This window comes from Talpa europaea (assembly GCF_964194135.1).
Source record: "Talpa europaea genome assembly, chromosome: 3".
Lineage (NCBI taxonomy): Eukaryota > Metazoa > Chordata > Mammalia > Eulipotyphla > Talpidae > Talpa > Talpa europaea.
The window spans coordinates 83,033,876-83,049,206 of record NC_140069.1 but is presented as its reverse complement, the minus strand read 5'-3'; the positions used below and the strand labels follow the sequence as shown (position 1 = coordinate 83,049,206).

The 15,331-nt window shown below is 36.1% G+C and overlaps 1 protein-coding gene across 1 annotated transcript in view; it reads right to left on the bottom strand.

The window, feature by feature from the left end:
* Positions 1-8,678: 8,678 nt before the first annotated feature.
* The window catches only part of DYNC1I1 (dynein cytoplasmic 1 intermediate chain 1), a gene marked incomplete at its 3' end in the record, with an annotated part of 330,357 nt that continues 323,704 nt past the window's right edge, over positions 8,679-15,331 (bottom strand). Inside the window, exon 17 of the mRNA XM_084230581.1 lies at positions 8,679-8,789. Within this exon, the coding sequence (XP_084086707.1) occupies positions 8,679-8,789 (111 nt within the window). The remainder of the gene's footprint in view (positions 8,790-15,331) is intronic.

The window sequence follows — 15,331 nt, the reverse complement described above, 5'->3', positions numbered from 1 at the left end:
TGTTATGTTGTAACATAGATCTGAAGAGGTGTAAACCTATAACTTTGAATCATATTAGGTATTATAAACCAGTATTGCCTCAATTAAAAATATAAAATTATTATTCATGACAAAATGGAACAGAATAAAGTCCAGAGATAGGCTTACATATATGTAATCAAGTGATTTTTGTTAGAGATTTTATGGTATTTCAAGAGGAAAACAATTTTTTCCTATAAATAATGCTGGAATATTTTATATGTATAAATGCTAAAGTTAGTCCACAACTCCATAATGTACAAAATTAACCCAAAAATGGATCGTATACATATTAAAAGTTAATACTATAACTATTCCATAAGAATACATAAGAGGAAACTTTGGCGACCTTAGATTAGGTAACAGCCTGGTTGGATTAGATAAGACATGATTTTAGAATACATGCTTAAAGAAGTAGAAAATCTCAAGTAAGAAATTATATGTATATCCCACCAAAAAACATGCTTCATAAATGACGGTGAAATAAAGAATATTCAGGTATAGAAAACCTGAAAAAATTATTCTCTTATGGAATTTCATTACTAGATATGCCAAGAGAATTTCATCAGGCCAAAGAGAGATGAAAGGTCAGAGCTTCAGAAAGAAATGAAGAGGACCAGTAAAGGAAAATATTAGGGTAAGTTTATTTAAAAAATATCTTTACAAATTCTTTGAATCCTTAAAAGACTTCATTGAAGCAAAAATAATTATTATGGGATTTATAGGAAATATAGAAGATGCATTACAAACAGGGAACAACGGACAGATAAAGGATAAATGGGATTATTTTGTTAGTTTTTTTGGATGTGTAGAGTATAACATCATCCGAAGGTAGTCTGAGCTAAGTTAAGCGTGAATATTCTCATGAAATCACTAAAAATAATAGAAGTTGAAATGAAATATAATACTGAAAATTACTTGATCCTTCAAAAACATGGTTGGGGAGAAAGAACATAAGAATAAAAAATGAATGGAATCAATAAAAAGCAAATAACAATACAAAAAAAATTCACCTATGCTGAAAATTACAGTAATTATACATGGACTAAATTGTCTAATTAAAGGCAGAGATTATTAAATTGCATTTTAAAAGGACCAAACTTTAAACTGTTTATAAAACACTAAGTAAAGAAACACAGATAGATTAAAAGTAAAAGGATGGGAATGATCTCTAAAATGGCAAAGTAAGGCACCCCAAATTCTGTCTCTCCATAAAAGCAACAACAACAACAACAAAAAAAAAAAAAACAGGCTAAAAGTGTCAAAATCAACTTTTGTTCTTGAACCCTGGAAAGAAACCAAAGATTTGTAGCAAATAAGTAGCATTCACTAAGAAAAAATGCTGATTCTTAGCAAGGATAGTGAACTTTGTGGCATTTTAACTTAGTCCCATCCCCTACTACCTAGTTTAGCAGAAACCCTTGAAAATAACAGCTTGCATTTATGGTACTATAGGAAGCAGAAAGTACCTCACTCAGAAGGAATTCTGATTATTTGTTCTGACCTGTCTGATGCCTACCTGGAAGACTATCACAAAATGCTTGTCTTTATTTCACCTCACTTAGAACTGGCACAGTGCTAACGCTGATTCTTAGGGGGCATTTGTAGGAAATATTCAGAGACTAATATCTTTGTATTGCTGACTTAAGTCATAAGTAACAGGGAAAACAACAGAATAACCAAAAACTTGGAGAGACAGACTGGGAAATGAGTAGTCTGTAAGGGCTTTTAATAGCCCAGATTCCTTGGAATTTGGAAGAATGCACACTTACTCAAAACTGTACACATGCTCAGGAAAGACCTGAAAAGGTCCTTGCTTGACATTCTTCAGAAAAGAAATAGCAACAGGAAGTGAAGACTAATGATAAGTTGTAAGCTGCCTGAGTGCTGAAGGTGTGTCTCAACACACGCGTGAGCTCCTTGGCAAAGATTGAAAACAAGACTATACGTCATTGTATAAGAATAAACAAATTGCTTAATTAAATGAAATAGTGGGTCCATAACTATACTTATGTATGTATCATCAATTTACTTTTTTTTAAACTAAGGTTGCTAATTTTATTTTTTTAAAGATTTATTTATGCATACAAGAACTGGGGTACAGGCTAGAGGTGGGGGGGTGAGAGGATTGACCAGAGACAGAGTAGGGAACAGAACAGGCAGACTGACTGAAATACACTGCTGAGGAGAGCAGCAGGTGAGACAGGAGACGTCTATTGCACCATGTGGTAGACGTCTATTGCACCATGTGGGTAGCTCCCTGGGTGGCCAGAGATCGAACTCATGCTGCAGAGGCTGCAGATACCTTCACAGTACTGTACTTAACCCCTTGAGCCAACAGGGAGGCCTGCTAATTTTATTTTAATGGTCAAGAAGAAAGTAATCTTTTTGGCAAATACTGACAGAACTATTGACTATCCATAGGTTAAAAAAATCAGCTTTTCTTCTTTCCATATATAAAAATTAATTTAAGATACAGTATAGACCTAAATGTAAAAGCTCAAAACGATACAATATCCAGTAAAAAACATAATGTAGTATCTTTGTGACCTGTGACAGGCAAAGATTTGTTAGAAAGAACCATAAAATGCTATCATAAAAGATAAAAATAGGTAAATTGGACTTCAACAAAATTTTGAATTTCTGGATATCAAAATATTCTGTTAAAGGAATGAAGTTCCATGCCATAGACTGGAAAAATAGGACTAATGTCTAGAGCATAAATGAAGAAAGCAGTCCAAGTTTTTAAAATTGTCAAAATATTTGAGTAGCTTTTACACAGAAGATATAATAAAACATACAAGAGTGGCCAAAAACACCTGCAGCTCAAAATCATTAGTCATCAAGTATATGCAAAACTAAAACCACAGCTAGATATTGTTTCATATTCACCAAAATTATTAAAATTAAAAAGACCAACAGTACCAGATAGTGGACAAGCTGTAGAGCTACTATAACTGTGATGTGTTGTTAAAATTTAAAATGGAGGTCTCCCTGGTGGCACAAGGTGTTAAGTCTCAGCACTATGAAGCAGTCCACAACCACTGGAGCACGAGTTCGGTGCCCACCTAGGGGGGTGTCCCACATGGTGCAGCAGACCTCTCCTGATTCACCCACTGCTCCCCTCAGCAGTGTATTTCAGTCAGTCTGCCTGTTCTGTTCCCCACTCTATCTCTGGTGAATCCTTTCACTTCCTGCACTTCTGACCTGTACCCCAGTTCTTGTATGCATAAATAAATCTTTTTAAAAAAGAATTTGAAATGGTACAACCACTTTATAAATTTCTTATTGAAGTTTGACCATAAAACCCAAATTCTACTCATAGTATTTATCTAAGAAAACATATGGCTACAGAAAGAAATGGACAAGATTATGCATAGCAACATTATACAGTGGTCTAAAACTGATATAGCACTACTGCTTATCATATGGCGAATGAATAAATGAATTGCTGGCAGCATAAGAATAGGATGGTATATTAGTTGGCAATAAAAAGTAAAATATTAGTGAAATAATAGGTGGATGAATGTTAAAAGTTATGTTGACCAAAATAATCCAGACATGAAAATAAGATCTACTCTGGGATATCATGGAGCAGGCAAAATAAATCTATGTAGGTAGAAATCAAAACAATGATTGCTAGAATGAACTATTAGAAAATTTTCTGTGCTGAAAATGTTCTTTGTCTTGTTTTATCTGTTGTTACATGAATGTACATAATTGTTAAAACTAGTTGAATCAAACACTGTATCAAACACAGTATTATTGTATGTAAATTATACCTTAATAAGAATACAGAAACATATACTTTTTCTTATTTTAATTAATTTATAATGTCTAATGCCTCATTCTCAGTGCCTTTTCTAATGGGGAACATCAGATGCTTTTAAGCTCCACTTCTGTTGTTACTCTTTTAACTGTGGCTTCTTCATATTGTCATTAACATTGTGCCTTAAGTGAACCTGTCATTTTCACAGATGAAATGTTAGAAAAAATCAATCAGAGGAATGATGTTAATTATATTAAAGAGTAAAGTTTTAAAATATGTGCATGAAGGTTTGTCAGCTCCATGTTGTCAGCATTCTGGACAAAAGAAGTAATTAATAGAAAGGTCCTGTGATTACACATGCTTGGTGTAGATGGAGTGAATTAGTAAAGATTCCAGTACTAGAATATAAGATCAGACAGGAAGTTAAAATCAAATCGTGTAGGACCTGTGGGCCACTGTAATAATTTTTACTTTTACTCCAAATGTTGTGAAAGACATTGGTGTATTTTGAGCTAAGGAGTTCAGTGTTGTAACCGCTTCGCTCAAACAGCTATGTTGAAAAAATGCTGAAAGGTCAAAGGTTGATGTAGGGAGATCAGCTAGGAAATTATTGAAAGAGTTCATGAGAAAGATGATGTTGACTTGGACGAGGATGGTAGTATGTTTATGTACTTACTCTGGCACTTTTCTTTTCACACAAAGTAGATGACTTGGTGTACAACTTTTATTAGTTCTATTGGATTTTCCCTTTTAAATGTCTTTCATGGGCACCCTTGAATATGGCTATGATGTAGTTGTCATCCATTTTCCATTTTCACTCCTAGCTTGTGTCAATCCATATGTACGCTAACCTCTGGTCCCCTTTTTCAGCTGGTCGTACAGAACCACACTCTGTACATATTCCACACAGGCAAGTATGGGAAGGGGTGTTGGTAAAATCCTATTAGGTGACATTGGGCTCTTGCAGCTTACTCATGCCCTGTGGACCTACTCAGATGCTAACTTCTAAATGCAGTTTCTGTTTTATAAAGGGGTTTCTGCTAGGTCTGTTAACTTTATGACTTAGTGTGGCTGATAAGATTTATCTAATAATGGGGAGTGTTTGGATATCTGGTATCTTTACATCCCATAGTAAGAGCTCTGTTTTATTCAGGACCCAGTAACACGCCAGGAGTTATTTCTCAAAAGTCACACAATTCTTTCCTTCCTCCAGAGTCGCATGAGTCACTGTTGTAATTTCTTACGGGGGCTTACTGTAAGTCCCATATTGCATCTTTCCCCACCATTGACATTTCCAATATCATGACGTCTACTGGTTCCATGGCCCAAGAAGTAGAGCTCCTTGCATTGTGGTTTGGAATTGTTGCAAAGTTTTTTCCCATTTGAAACTGCCCTCCCCCTGCCCTCCACCAAAACATTGCATTCTATCTAGTATAAGGGTCAAAACAGTATTCTTAGCATATGGTATATGTGGGCCTCTCTGGTGGCGCAGCGGTTGAACACTGGGTTGCGAAGCTGCCCGCAGGCTCTGCAGCGCCAGTTCGATCCCCGGCCGCCAGGCAAGGGTCCCACATGGCGCGCAGACCTCTCCTGCCGCCCGCTGCTCCCCTCAGCAGTGCACTTCGTCAGTCTGCCTGTTCTGCTCCCTGCTCTGGCTCTGGTGAATTCTCTCACCCTCCCGTGCTTCTTACTCTACCCAGTGCTTGTATTTATAAATAAATAAATAAATAAATCTTAAAAAAAAAAAAGCTTGCCTATTTAAAAAAAAAAAAAAGAATATGGAATGTGTTACCTTCAGAATCCAAAGAAGCCGGCCTCCCCAGTGGCGCAGCGGTTGAGCGCTGGGTTGTGAAGCTGCCCGCAGCCTCTGCAGCGCCAGTTGGATCCCCAGCTCCCGGCCACCGGAGGAGGGTCCCACATGGTGCGCAGACCTCTCCTGCTGCCCGCTGCTCCCCCCAGCAGTGTACTTCAGTCCTTCTGCCTGCTCTGCTCCCCGCTCTGGCTCTGGTGAATTCTCTCACCCTCCCGCGCTTCTGACTGTACCCAGTGCTTGTATAAGTAATAAATAAATAAATCTTTAAAAAAAACAAAAAAAGAATCCAAAGAAGCCTACCAGGTGTTGTACTTTCATCTTTGTCTTGGGAGTCAAGGTTAGCAATTTGTCTATTTGAAGGATATATCTTAGCATGCTTCTAACCTTTAGAGTACTAAAATCTCCAGTGAACTAGAAGGCCCAGTCGTCCTTGCATTTACGTTCTACCCTCTGGAATACATGTATCTTATTAAGACTTCTGGTGTATTAGTTAACTCTTCCTTGCCCCCCCAACTGGAGTCATTAATGTGATGGATTAGTGTAATGCTTTGTGGATATTCAGGCATTCTAGACCTGTTTGCAGTATGACAGGATGAAGTTAACATAGCCTGAGGCAAAACAGTAAATTAATGTTGTTGTTCCTCCCCACATAAGTCCATAATATTTCTGTCCTTTTCAATCTATAGGATATCACATATTACTCATATCAAACGTACCACCCCTCCAAATTTATTCCCGGTGCTACTCCCTTAGTTCCTAATAGCACATGGTATTTCTTGCAGCTCTTCTGGTGTATACTTTACTCCTTTATTTGGCCCAGTATATCCCCAGCTAGGTTATTCTCAGAGAACTGTCACTCAGTGATATTCGTCTGACCCTGGGTGAAAAGAGGGAAAGAGGAGAAAAGAAGAAAGAGAAAAAAGGGAGGATGGGAAAGAAGGAAGGTCAGTAAGTTTTAGATTATAGTGCAGTTCTAAGAAAGTCTTCACAATGCTATAGGAGTCCTTGAGCCAGTTACCTCCACTTTAGTATCTCTGCCATGCTCAGTCTTGGCTTGGAGCAGACTGTGGGAAGCATGACTTGGTTAAACATGGTAATAGATCTCAAAGCAAAGCAGCTAGAACTCTGCCAGTTATGCTCTCTGCAATAGAAGATCTGAGGCAGATGTCATTTTACCTGACACATCAGCAAGCATGACTTGATAACTGGATATTTACCTGTTTATCTACAGGGCCCCTCCATGGTCAACTTGGGCCACTGTATAGCCTTCAGGCCTGAGGGTAGTTTTGCTTCTTACACAGTAGCTTGGGGACCAAGTTGTGTGTGTCAAGCAATCTAGAAGGAAAATTCCAAGTCTTCTTATAACTTCCTGACCTCACATAGCATCACTTCCCTCAGACTCCATCACTCAAGGTCAGCCCAGATTCAACTGGCATAACTCTATACAAAAATGGGAGACTGTTTTGGAGATCTGCTACCATGTGGGATATGTATGCATATAAGTTTGTAATTCTTCATGTGCTTATACACTGGTCTTGGCAACTATCAGTCTTCGCTCATGGATTCATTTACATTTTAGTCTGTAATAGCAACTCATGGTCCTTTAGTGCATGCTTGAAAAGCTTTTTCCCTACTATTAATTGGTTTTAAAGCTATTTTAGATACTCATATTTTATGTTTAAAGATTAAAGTTCTGTTTATAATGAATTTTAATATCTATATGCTATAGAATACTTAGGGAAAAAGTGTACCATTACAAAAAATAAAATAAATCTCCCAGTTGAAGGAGATGGAAATTCTCTTCCTAAAAAGCTGAAAGCCTGTCTTTAAATGGTTTTGTGTGTGTGTGTGTGTGTCTAAGTCACTGTTTATTTTAATTCTCTCTAGGCCTGAAATGACTTCTTGAAAAAAAAAAAATTCTATTAAAGTTGTTTATAGACATATTTCCTATTCCAATAGTAATAAACATAATTTTCTGTTGTAAATAAAAAAAGAAATGTGTAGAACATTTGGTATTTGTTATCTTAACCTGTTTTCCTTATTCTAAAATATGAGATAGTCTTTGTGCAAGAGTGGCTTTGGTGAAGAAGAGAAGGAAGAGCTTTCCAAAACCCATATACGTTCCCTCTTAAAAATAAAATTATCAATCATTAACATCACCCTATGTATCTTCCCCATCCCGTTGTCATATAAGAATTCTAATCAGACTTTCCCAAGCAAAGGAATTAACCACGCTGCTAGCAAACCTGGTTTGGAACATTTTATTGGCAATACTGGTGTCATATTTAGGAACCACAGATTTTTGTCGGACTGTATTAGCTTGAATGACAAGTATCCATGGTCAACTATGTTTGAAATATTATTAAAGTACCTAGAAATAATAGGCATTAAAATTCATTCCGTTCACTGCAGCAAACCTCTAAAGATTTCATGTCCTCAGTGGTACGAGCATACTGTAATTGTTATTTGGAACTTAATGTAACCTCAACAGCAGCAGAGAGACAATACAGTCCTCTCATTATACACATGCTCTAGGATCGTTTATTTTAATGCTTTCAAATAAATATGTTCCATGCAGCACACCACAATAAATAAGGAGCAGCAATGTTCTTCTAGTAAATCCATTCATAATGTGAGTCACCATGTAAAACACCACATCTCAAGTCTTTGGCCCTGTACCATATCATGAAGCACACCACATCTGCACCTAATCATATCTGGCTTCATATGGATTTAATAGGACTATGCCAGAAGTGCATGTAAGCACAAATTTAACCAGAGGTTTCTAGCTATTAAATACAGCTACTAAGTAGTTAAAAGGCAACAACTAAATCCGTAAAGGTCCCCCCCCCCCACTTCCACACACATTTTTGAGACAGAAATATAAAGATAGAAATGCTCTGGTGAATTTCAGATCAGCAGAGAGCAGGGTGGGGTACATTTGGAATACTTGGAACAAAGCTGGCACCTAAAAACTCATGGCAATACTGATACTGAATGGGTGCTGAATACAAGTGGCTTGACTGCAAATGCTGAAAGACAGTGAAGGTGGGGCTGGGTGGGCACAACTCATTTCCATTAGGTAGATAACTCCACAGTGCCTTCTTCTTCACTATCAGCTCTGTTAGCACGGATCTCCACAAGGGTTCTAGCAAACCGGGTCCATTCATCATTGTGGGGAACTGCAAGCTGCAAAGCAAATTAATGGAAAATGGTGAACAAGATATCTTTCACATCTGAAAGCCTCAGGCCCGCTGACTGTTCCTTCTAAAGCAGACATTTCCCTTGGAATGTAAAGGAAACCAGATAGTCGTCTTCTTTTAATCAGCTAGAGCCCTGAAGTGTTGCTCTTAAACTGACAATTTAAGAGAATAGTGTCACTCGAAAGCAAAATCACTCATGGAATTTATCAAACTTTAAAAAGTTATGTAAACTCTACAATTACAGCAGCCCATTAAAGTACTTTCAGTAATGAAAATTCATCATACGACCTGACTTAAAGTGAGCACAGCAAATAAAAACTGCATTATTGACTAGAATTTTGAAAAATCTCTGGTATTTTCTTTCCAAGTCAATGCTATTGATTCTTATTTTTAAGGTGTTGCTAATATGTCCGTATACATAACAAAAGTTAACTTACATATACAAAGAAATCTATGAATAATGCCCTCCCCACCACCATCACTTTTTCCAGTGGGATCTTAGGTGATGATGCCTCTGAATAATAATAGCAGCTAACATTTTACTGAGAGTTCTGTGGGGTACTTTCCATGTATTATTTCAGTCCTCACAACAATCCAATGTAGGGTAATATGGCTATTGTGGGAGAAGAAATCGAGGCATGGGAAGACTAAATAATTTTACAAAGTTTGCATAGCTATCAGATATTAGTGAGAGTGTCATCTTGTTTCGCCATCTATGTTCTTACCCAGTATGCTATACTGATTTGACCCCAAAAGGAGGATATATAAGAATTCCCAAATATCTCTGTGCACTATTCAGTAGGAAAAAATTAACCCTACCCAAAACAAATTGTATGTATGAATTTTTGTTAGCTTATTTAAAGGATAATGATTTCTCTACAAAGCATCCAAGAATGAATTGCTTATAGATATCATGCAGTTGTTTGGAATAGAAAGATACTTATTTGAAGACAGCAAGCGGACTTAAGTAGAAATCTGAATGGTTTTCATATAGAATAAAATTTATTTAGACTATGCAGTCATTTTCTCAGAGAATTACCCTATAAAATGATGTAATTCATCAATAGGTATTAGTGCTACACATTTTATCCACATATTTTATAAATAATAACACACTGGTCCCAGTCAGCACACATTATTTGAAACAAAAAAAAATAGGAAGTAAGTTGAAGCTTCAAGAGCACTTCTACAGCTGAAAAATTGCCCACTATACAGAGCCAAACAATTAGAACTTAAAATTTTTTTATTATAGGGAATAACATTCTCAGATACTATTTGTCAAAGGCAACTAACTATTGGGAAGTGGCATTGTTATTCTGTAAATTATGTTCTTAAATTAATGTTCTACTATAAGAGTTCAACATTTCAAGACTATAATTCTGGAAATGATATCTAGGTGGTAAGTTCTACTTATTTTGATAAATGTAGTGCTGGTATAATTCTCATTTAGTCATTTAGTCATAAATGTAGTGCCAGTATAATTCTCATGTCATATGAATGAATTTTTTGAATCCATGTTTCCTTTTAGGCAACAATACAAGATCACAGTATCATTGAATGACATGGTTATTTCTTTGCTCAATCCACTTTCCCTACTTTCAGATCTTTTCTTATGTACTATTCTTTATTTTCCTCTTCACTTAAAGAGAATACTAAACCAGGGAAATGAGGGTCTCAAATGAACAAAAGCATAATAAAAATCGTAAGTAGTAAAGGGTTGCCTTGATACTTATGTGAAAAAATAGATCCATTATTTCTTTCCTCTCCTCCAGTTCCTGACCTCCAAATATTTCCAACCAGAACCACAAAATAAAATCCCAAGATATCATAGACATTTAGAACTTTATCTCATATAATGTAAGAATCAAGCTAAATCACATCATAACTTTCTATAACTTTAAATATTGAAAAAAAGCAAGTCTTACTGATAATACATATACTTGCTCATAATATACTCGAGGAGTTTGGTTCTTTGCCTAAACTATATTTTATTGGTTACAGTGACACAGAAGTTAATATAGAATATCATATGTAATAGCAATATATAGGAACTATATACTAAAACGAGAAAATATATTAAATATCTGGATAGTTTCATGTAGTAGTAATGGCAAGTTTGTTAAAAAAAAAAAAAAACCCTAATAGAGGCCTCCTCAGTGGCACAGCTGGTTGAGCACAGTGCTTTGAAGCTGTCCATAGCCTCTGGAGCACCGGTTCGATTCCCAGCTGGCCAGGGAGATTCCCACATGGCGCAGCAGACCTCTCCTGTCATGCCTGCTGCTCCCCTCAGCAGTGCTTTCGGTCTGTCTGCCTTTTCTGCTCCCCACTCTGTCTCTTATGAATCCTCTCACCCTCCCGCACCTCTGGCCTTTACCACAGCCATTGTATAAATAAAAAATAAATCTTTTTTTAAAAAACCCTAATAAAGATTGTAAGACATTAAGGTTTGGCAGTGTGCCAGATACAGTTTGGACAGAACTGAGTATCATTTATGATATATAAAGTTGTATATCTAGTTTTTAAAAAATAAATTTTACTGGATTTAAATACTCTGAAAAACAAAAATACCCTACAGTGGAACTATATTTGAACTTTTTCATGGGGCTGGGAATTAAAGTACTATGCTACCAATGCTAGGCCTAAAAATACAGATTCATCCCTTGGTCTCACTCATAGCAGGAATTTAGAAAACATAAATAAGGGACCAGGAAAAAATTAATTAGTACAAAGTAAAAATCAAAATCAACAAGCAACTATAAACCAGAGACACACTACGGGGGTAAGGAGGAGAGGTGGGGAAAGGAAGGACTAGGGTCAAAATAAGGGGGATGCAATTGTACGGGGAATATAATCAAAATGAAAATGCATACATGTGCAAAAATGAAAAATGATGTAAGAATTATATAAAATAAAATATTTTAAAAAGATTCATCCTTAAAAAGATTTCATGGTATTCCAACATATCTTTTCCTCTTTTAGATGTTAAAGTTTCGTTTAGGTTGGAAAAATATTAGAAGTTTGTTTTAAAAAAAAAAACTTGTCAAGTATTTTCCTTTTTAGGATATCGTAAATTTCACAAAAAAATTGTTAGTTTACTTTGGTTCTCAAAAGAAAACATTCTCATGTAGAACTTAATGAAAACAATTGCTTCTAGAAACTTAAATTTAGCTTCCTCATCCTATTACACTTTTCCATCTAGTCGACTGTAAAAATAACCCAAGATGATTGTAATGATAGATTTAGAAGGTGAACTGCAGACTTCCCCATTTATAGAATTAAATATCACTATCAGGAAGCACTTTAAGTATAATCTTAGCTTGAATGTGTGAATGTGTATTCACAGGCTGTTTCCACACCCAAAGTAATAATTTTTGGCATTTGAATTACTTGTAGATAAGACCAAACAGGTGTCCTAACAAACAAGAAGACCACTCTTTTCATTTTACATCTATGGCTGTAAACAGGATCTGTTTGGACAAAACTGTCCTCCTTCCCCTTGGCAGTTCCTGACTTCTCTCACCTGGTACTCATGATTAGGAAAGGCTAGAAAGGAGGCTCATGAGCACCAGTGTATCTGAGACTTTTAATCCAGTAATACCAGAATCATGCAAAAAATATTTGTTCACATTTCTTAGTTAAAGAGTAAGACTACTCTCTAACAAGCATACAGATTTATTCAATACTCATTCATTCAGCATGGACGGAGTGCTAACTGTAAACCAGCCACAAGGTTAGGGATTAAAGATAGCAGCAAGTGAATCATTTTGGCATGTGATGGCTATGCCAGATGAAAATGATGTTTTCTTAGATCAAATGTGTAATTACTAACAGATTTTTTAACTTTATGTTAAAAGAATGAAAGTCTAAAATGTACCTTCTTACGGTGACAACTGCAACATTTCCTGGTTTGTGTTGTATGTCATGCAAGTGGCAAGGCAAATGTCATGTTAATGACATGGCTTCACAATTGCTTCAATTTTTTATCAAGGCATTAAATGCTAAATCTAGAGCACCACTGTGAATTTACTACCCCTGAAAATAAAAGTTTGGAATAAATTTCAAACAATTTACATTTGTAATAGGAAAAATATTCGCAAGTTTCTAATGATGAGTAATTTCAATCAGCTAAAATATATGCGAAGCACTGTGAAGCAGATAGCCCCTACTTATACCAACGGAACACCTTAAAGAAGGACTTGTAATTTGCCTAGCATTGTAGTGAATCAAAGTGAATCTGGAAACATTAGATTTATCCACCAAAGTCTACATCTTAGATCAGGAATGATTAGGTCTTACTGCTTCCTGTATAGAGTTCACCTATAGCCTGTTTGCTTCTTGTTAGATGACTTTTGTAATTTTTTGCTAACTCTATAAAGCATTTTTATGCCAAAGCACAGAGGGCTCTGGTTCCTGAGGTAATAAAATCTTAGCTGTAAGAGTGACCGCCTTTTCTAGATATGATACGACCCTATTTTTACAGCTGAGGGGACTAAGGCCAAAGGTAGTTTCTGAGGTAGCAATTTGGCCATAAGGAGGAGGTGAAATGATCCTCAGATTCGGACAGGAGACTTAAGTCCTGCTCTCATCTTGGTTACTGGCAGTGGTCAGGCACTTAACCTCTTATTGCCTCAATTGTAAAATGGGGATGATGGTATCTTTCCCATTTATCAACAGAGATGTGGAAAGGATGAGAAAGGTTATCTAAGTGAAGAAAGTACTGTGAGATCATCATGGAATAGTCATGCATTCTTTTCCTTTAAACCGTCACTTACATTGAACACATTCCTAAAAATAGTACATAAGTGGCATACATATCAATTCTATAGCATTTTTGTGATTTTGTTTTCTTTAAAAATTCATTCTGATGATAGCTGTGAAGGCATTAGGAAAAGAGTATTGACCACCTTTAACAGGGAGGAAACAAAAGTTACAGGTAGCTAAATGATTTCCTGAAGACCACATAAGTTCTACAAGTTAGTACGGGGCAATCAGCAGCCTCACCCCTTTAAGAAATGCTAGCATATCATGGCAGAATTGCAGGCAGGTAACGTGTTTTTGAATCACTTGTGAAATGATTCTGAAGATTGTTTTTAATCATCTAAGATTATTGGGAGACAGAAGGTCAAAAGTAAAAAGTTTAAGTGTAAAAGTTGTGGGAAAATTCATGAAAATTGGTTATTGTAGTCATACTCCCCACCCACCCACCCTCACTACTCCCGCAACCCTGTCATGGATCTGCCCCCTCCCTCTGCCTGAATAGATTGTAGGGTGCCTCTGGACCCTGACTCACCACACTCCCAAATAAGTAATCATCTAACCACTGAGTGTTTTGCCTGGGCTTCTTATGCACTTAAAGGGAGGCATATTTTATGGAATAACTAGATTTTGAGAATGGAGCCAGGGTTGACTTTCTTCTACCTCAGATATTAGCCAGATCATAGTTTCTTTCCCAGTTTAGCCACTTACTTGTTGGGTGTCCATAGAAAAATTTTGTTTTAACACCTCTGATCTGTACTTCCTCATTTGTGAGAAAAGAATTTTGAAACCCACCTCCTAGGACTATTATAGATATCAAATAAGACAAAAAAATACATAAGTAGCACAATACTTGTCATATTATAAACCCTGAATAAATGATGTTGTTTTCCTTGTTTTTCTTCTGTTAATGCATATTCCTTCTTCCTCCAATTTTTCTTTGTTGCTTCCTTTTCTTTCTTCCATTTTATTCTTTCACTTAGGTAGAGCAACACTTTGAAAGACATATACTTTATATTTCATTTCTTAAAAACCCACACAAGTAATTTCTCCAATTTTAATAGCTAACTTGCATGAACTAGGTTTGGTAAAAGGGTTCTTTCAGATCACAGGAAAAACTCAGCGTGCCTTTCATTGTTCATTTAAAAAATAAAGTATAATTGTTCCTTGTAAATATACACAGATATATATACATACATATTTATTATTGTTCAATATGACCAGTACAGCTGTATCTAGCGATTTTGTTATGGCTCTTTCTATAGCAAGAGTCTACATTTTTAGCTCAAGTCGTAAGGCTTTGTAACTGCTGAACATGCTGTTATAAAAATCAAATGACTTTTTATAACCAGGGTTAAGCACACAAATATCATTCACGTGTCCCTTTTTATAAGCACAGGACTAACCATGTTGAACAGTCCTCAGTCAAGTCTCCCTCATTTGTTAGTAATTTTAAAGGGTTTATAGTACCTAGCAACTGATTCTAAATAGCTGCATTATCTGCAGTGACTCTTGCCAGTTCAGTGCTGTAGTTTTTAATGGTAAAGATATCTGTATTAGGCACTGTTTAGTATAAAAGTAAGACTTCAAAAAAAAAAATCTTGGACAATTAAGAGAGTAGAAAAGTATTCCATAATTTCAGCTTGGTTTCTCAGATACATTAAGCATGGCAAACAAATTAAAATGAGTAGGATTCTAGGTTTCAGGATAAATATTCCATGGATGTGTGGCTCATCAGCTTCTTTGTAATCTTTCAATTAAATGGAGTCATTA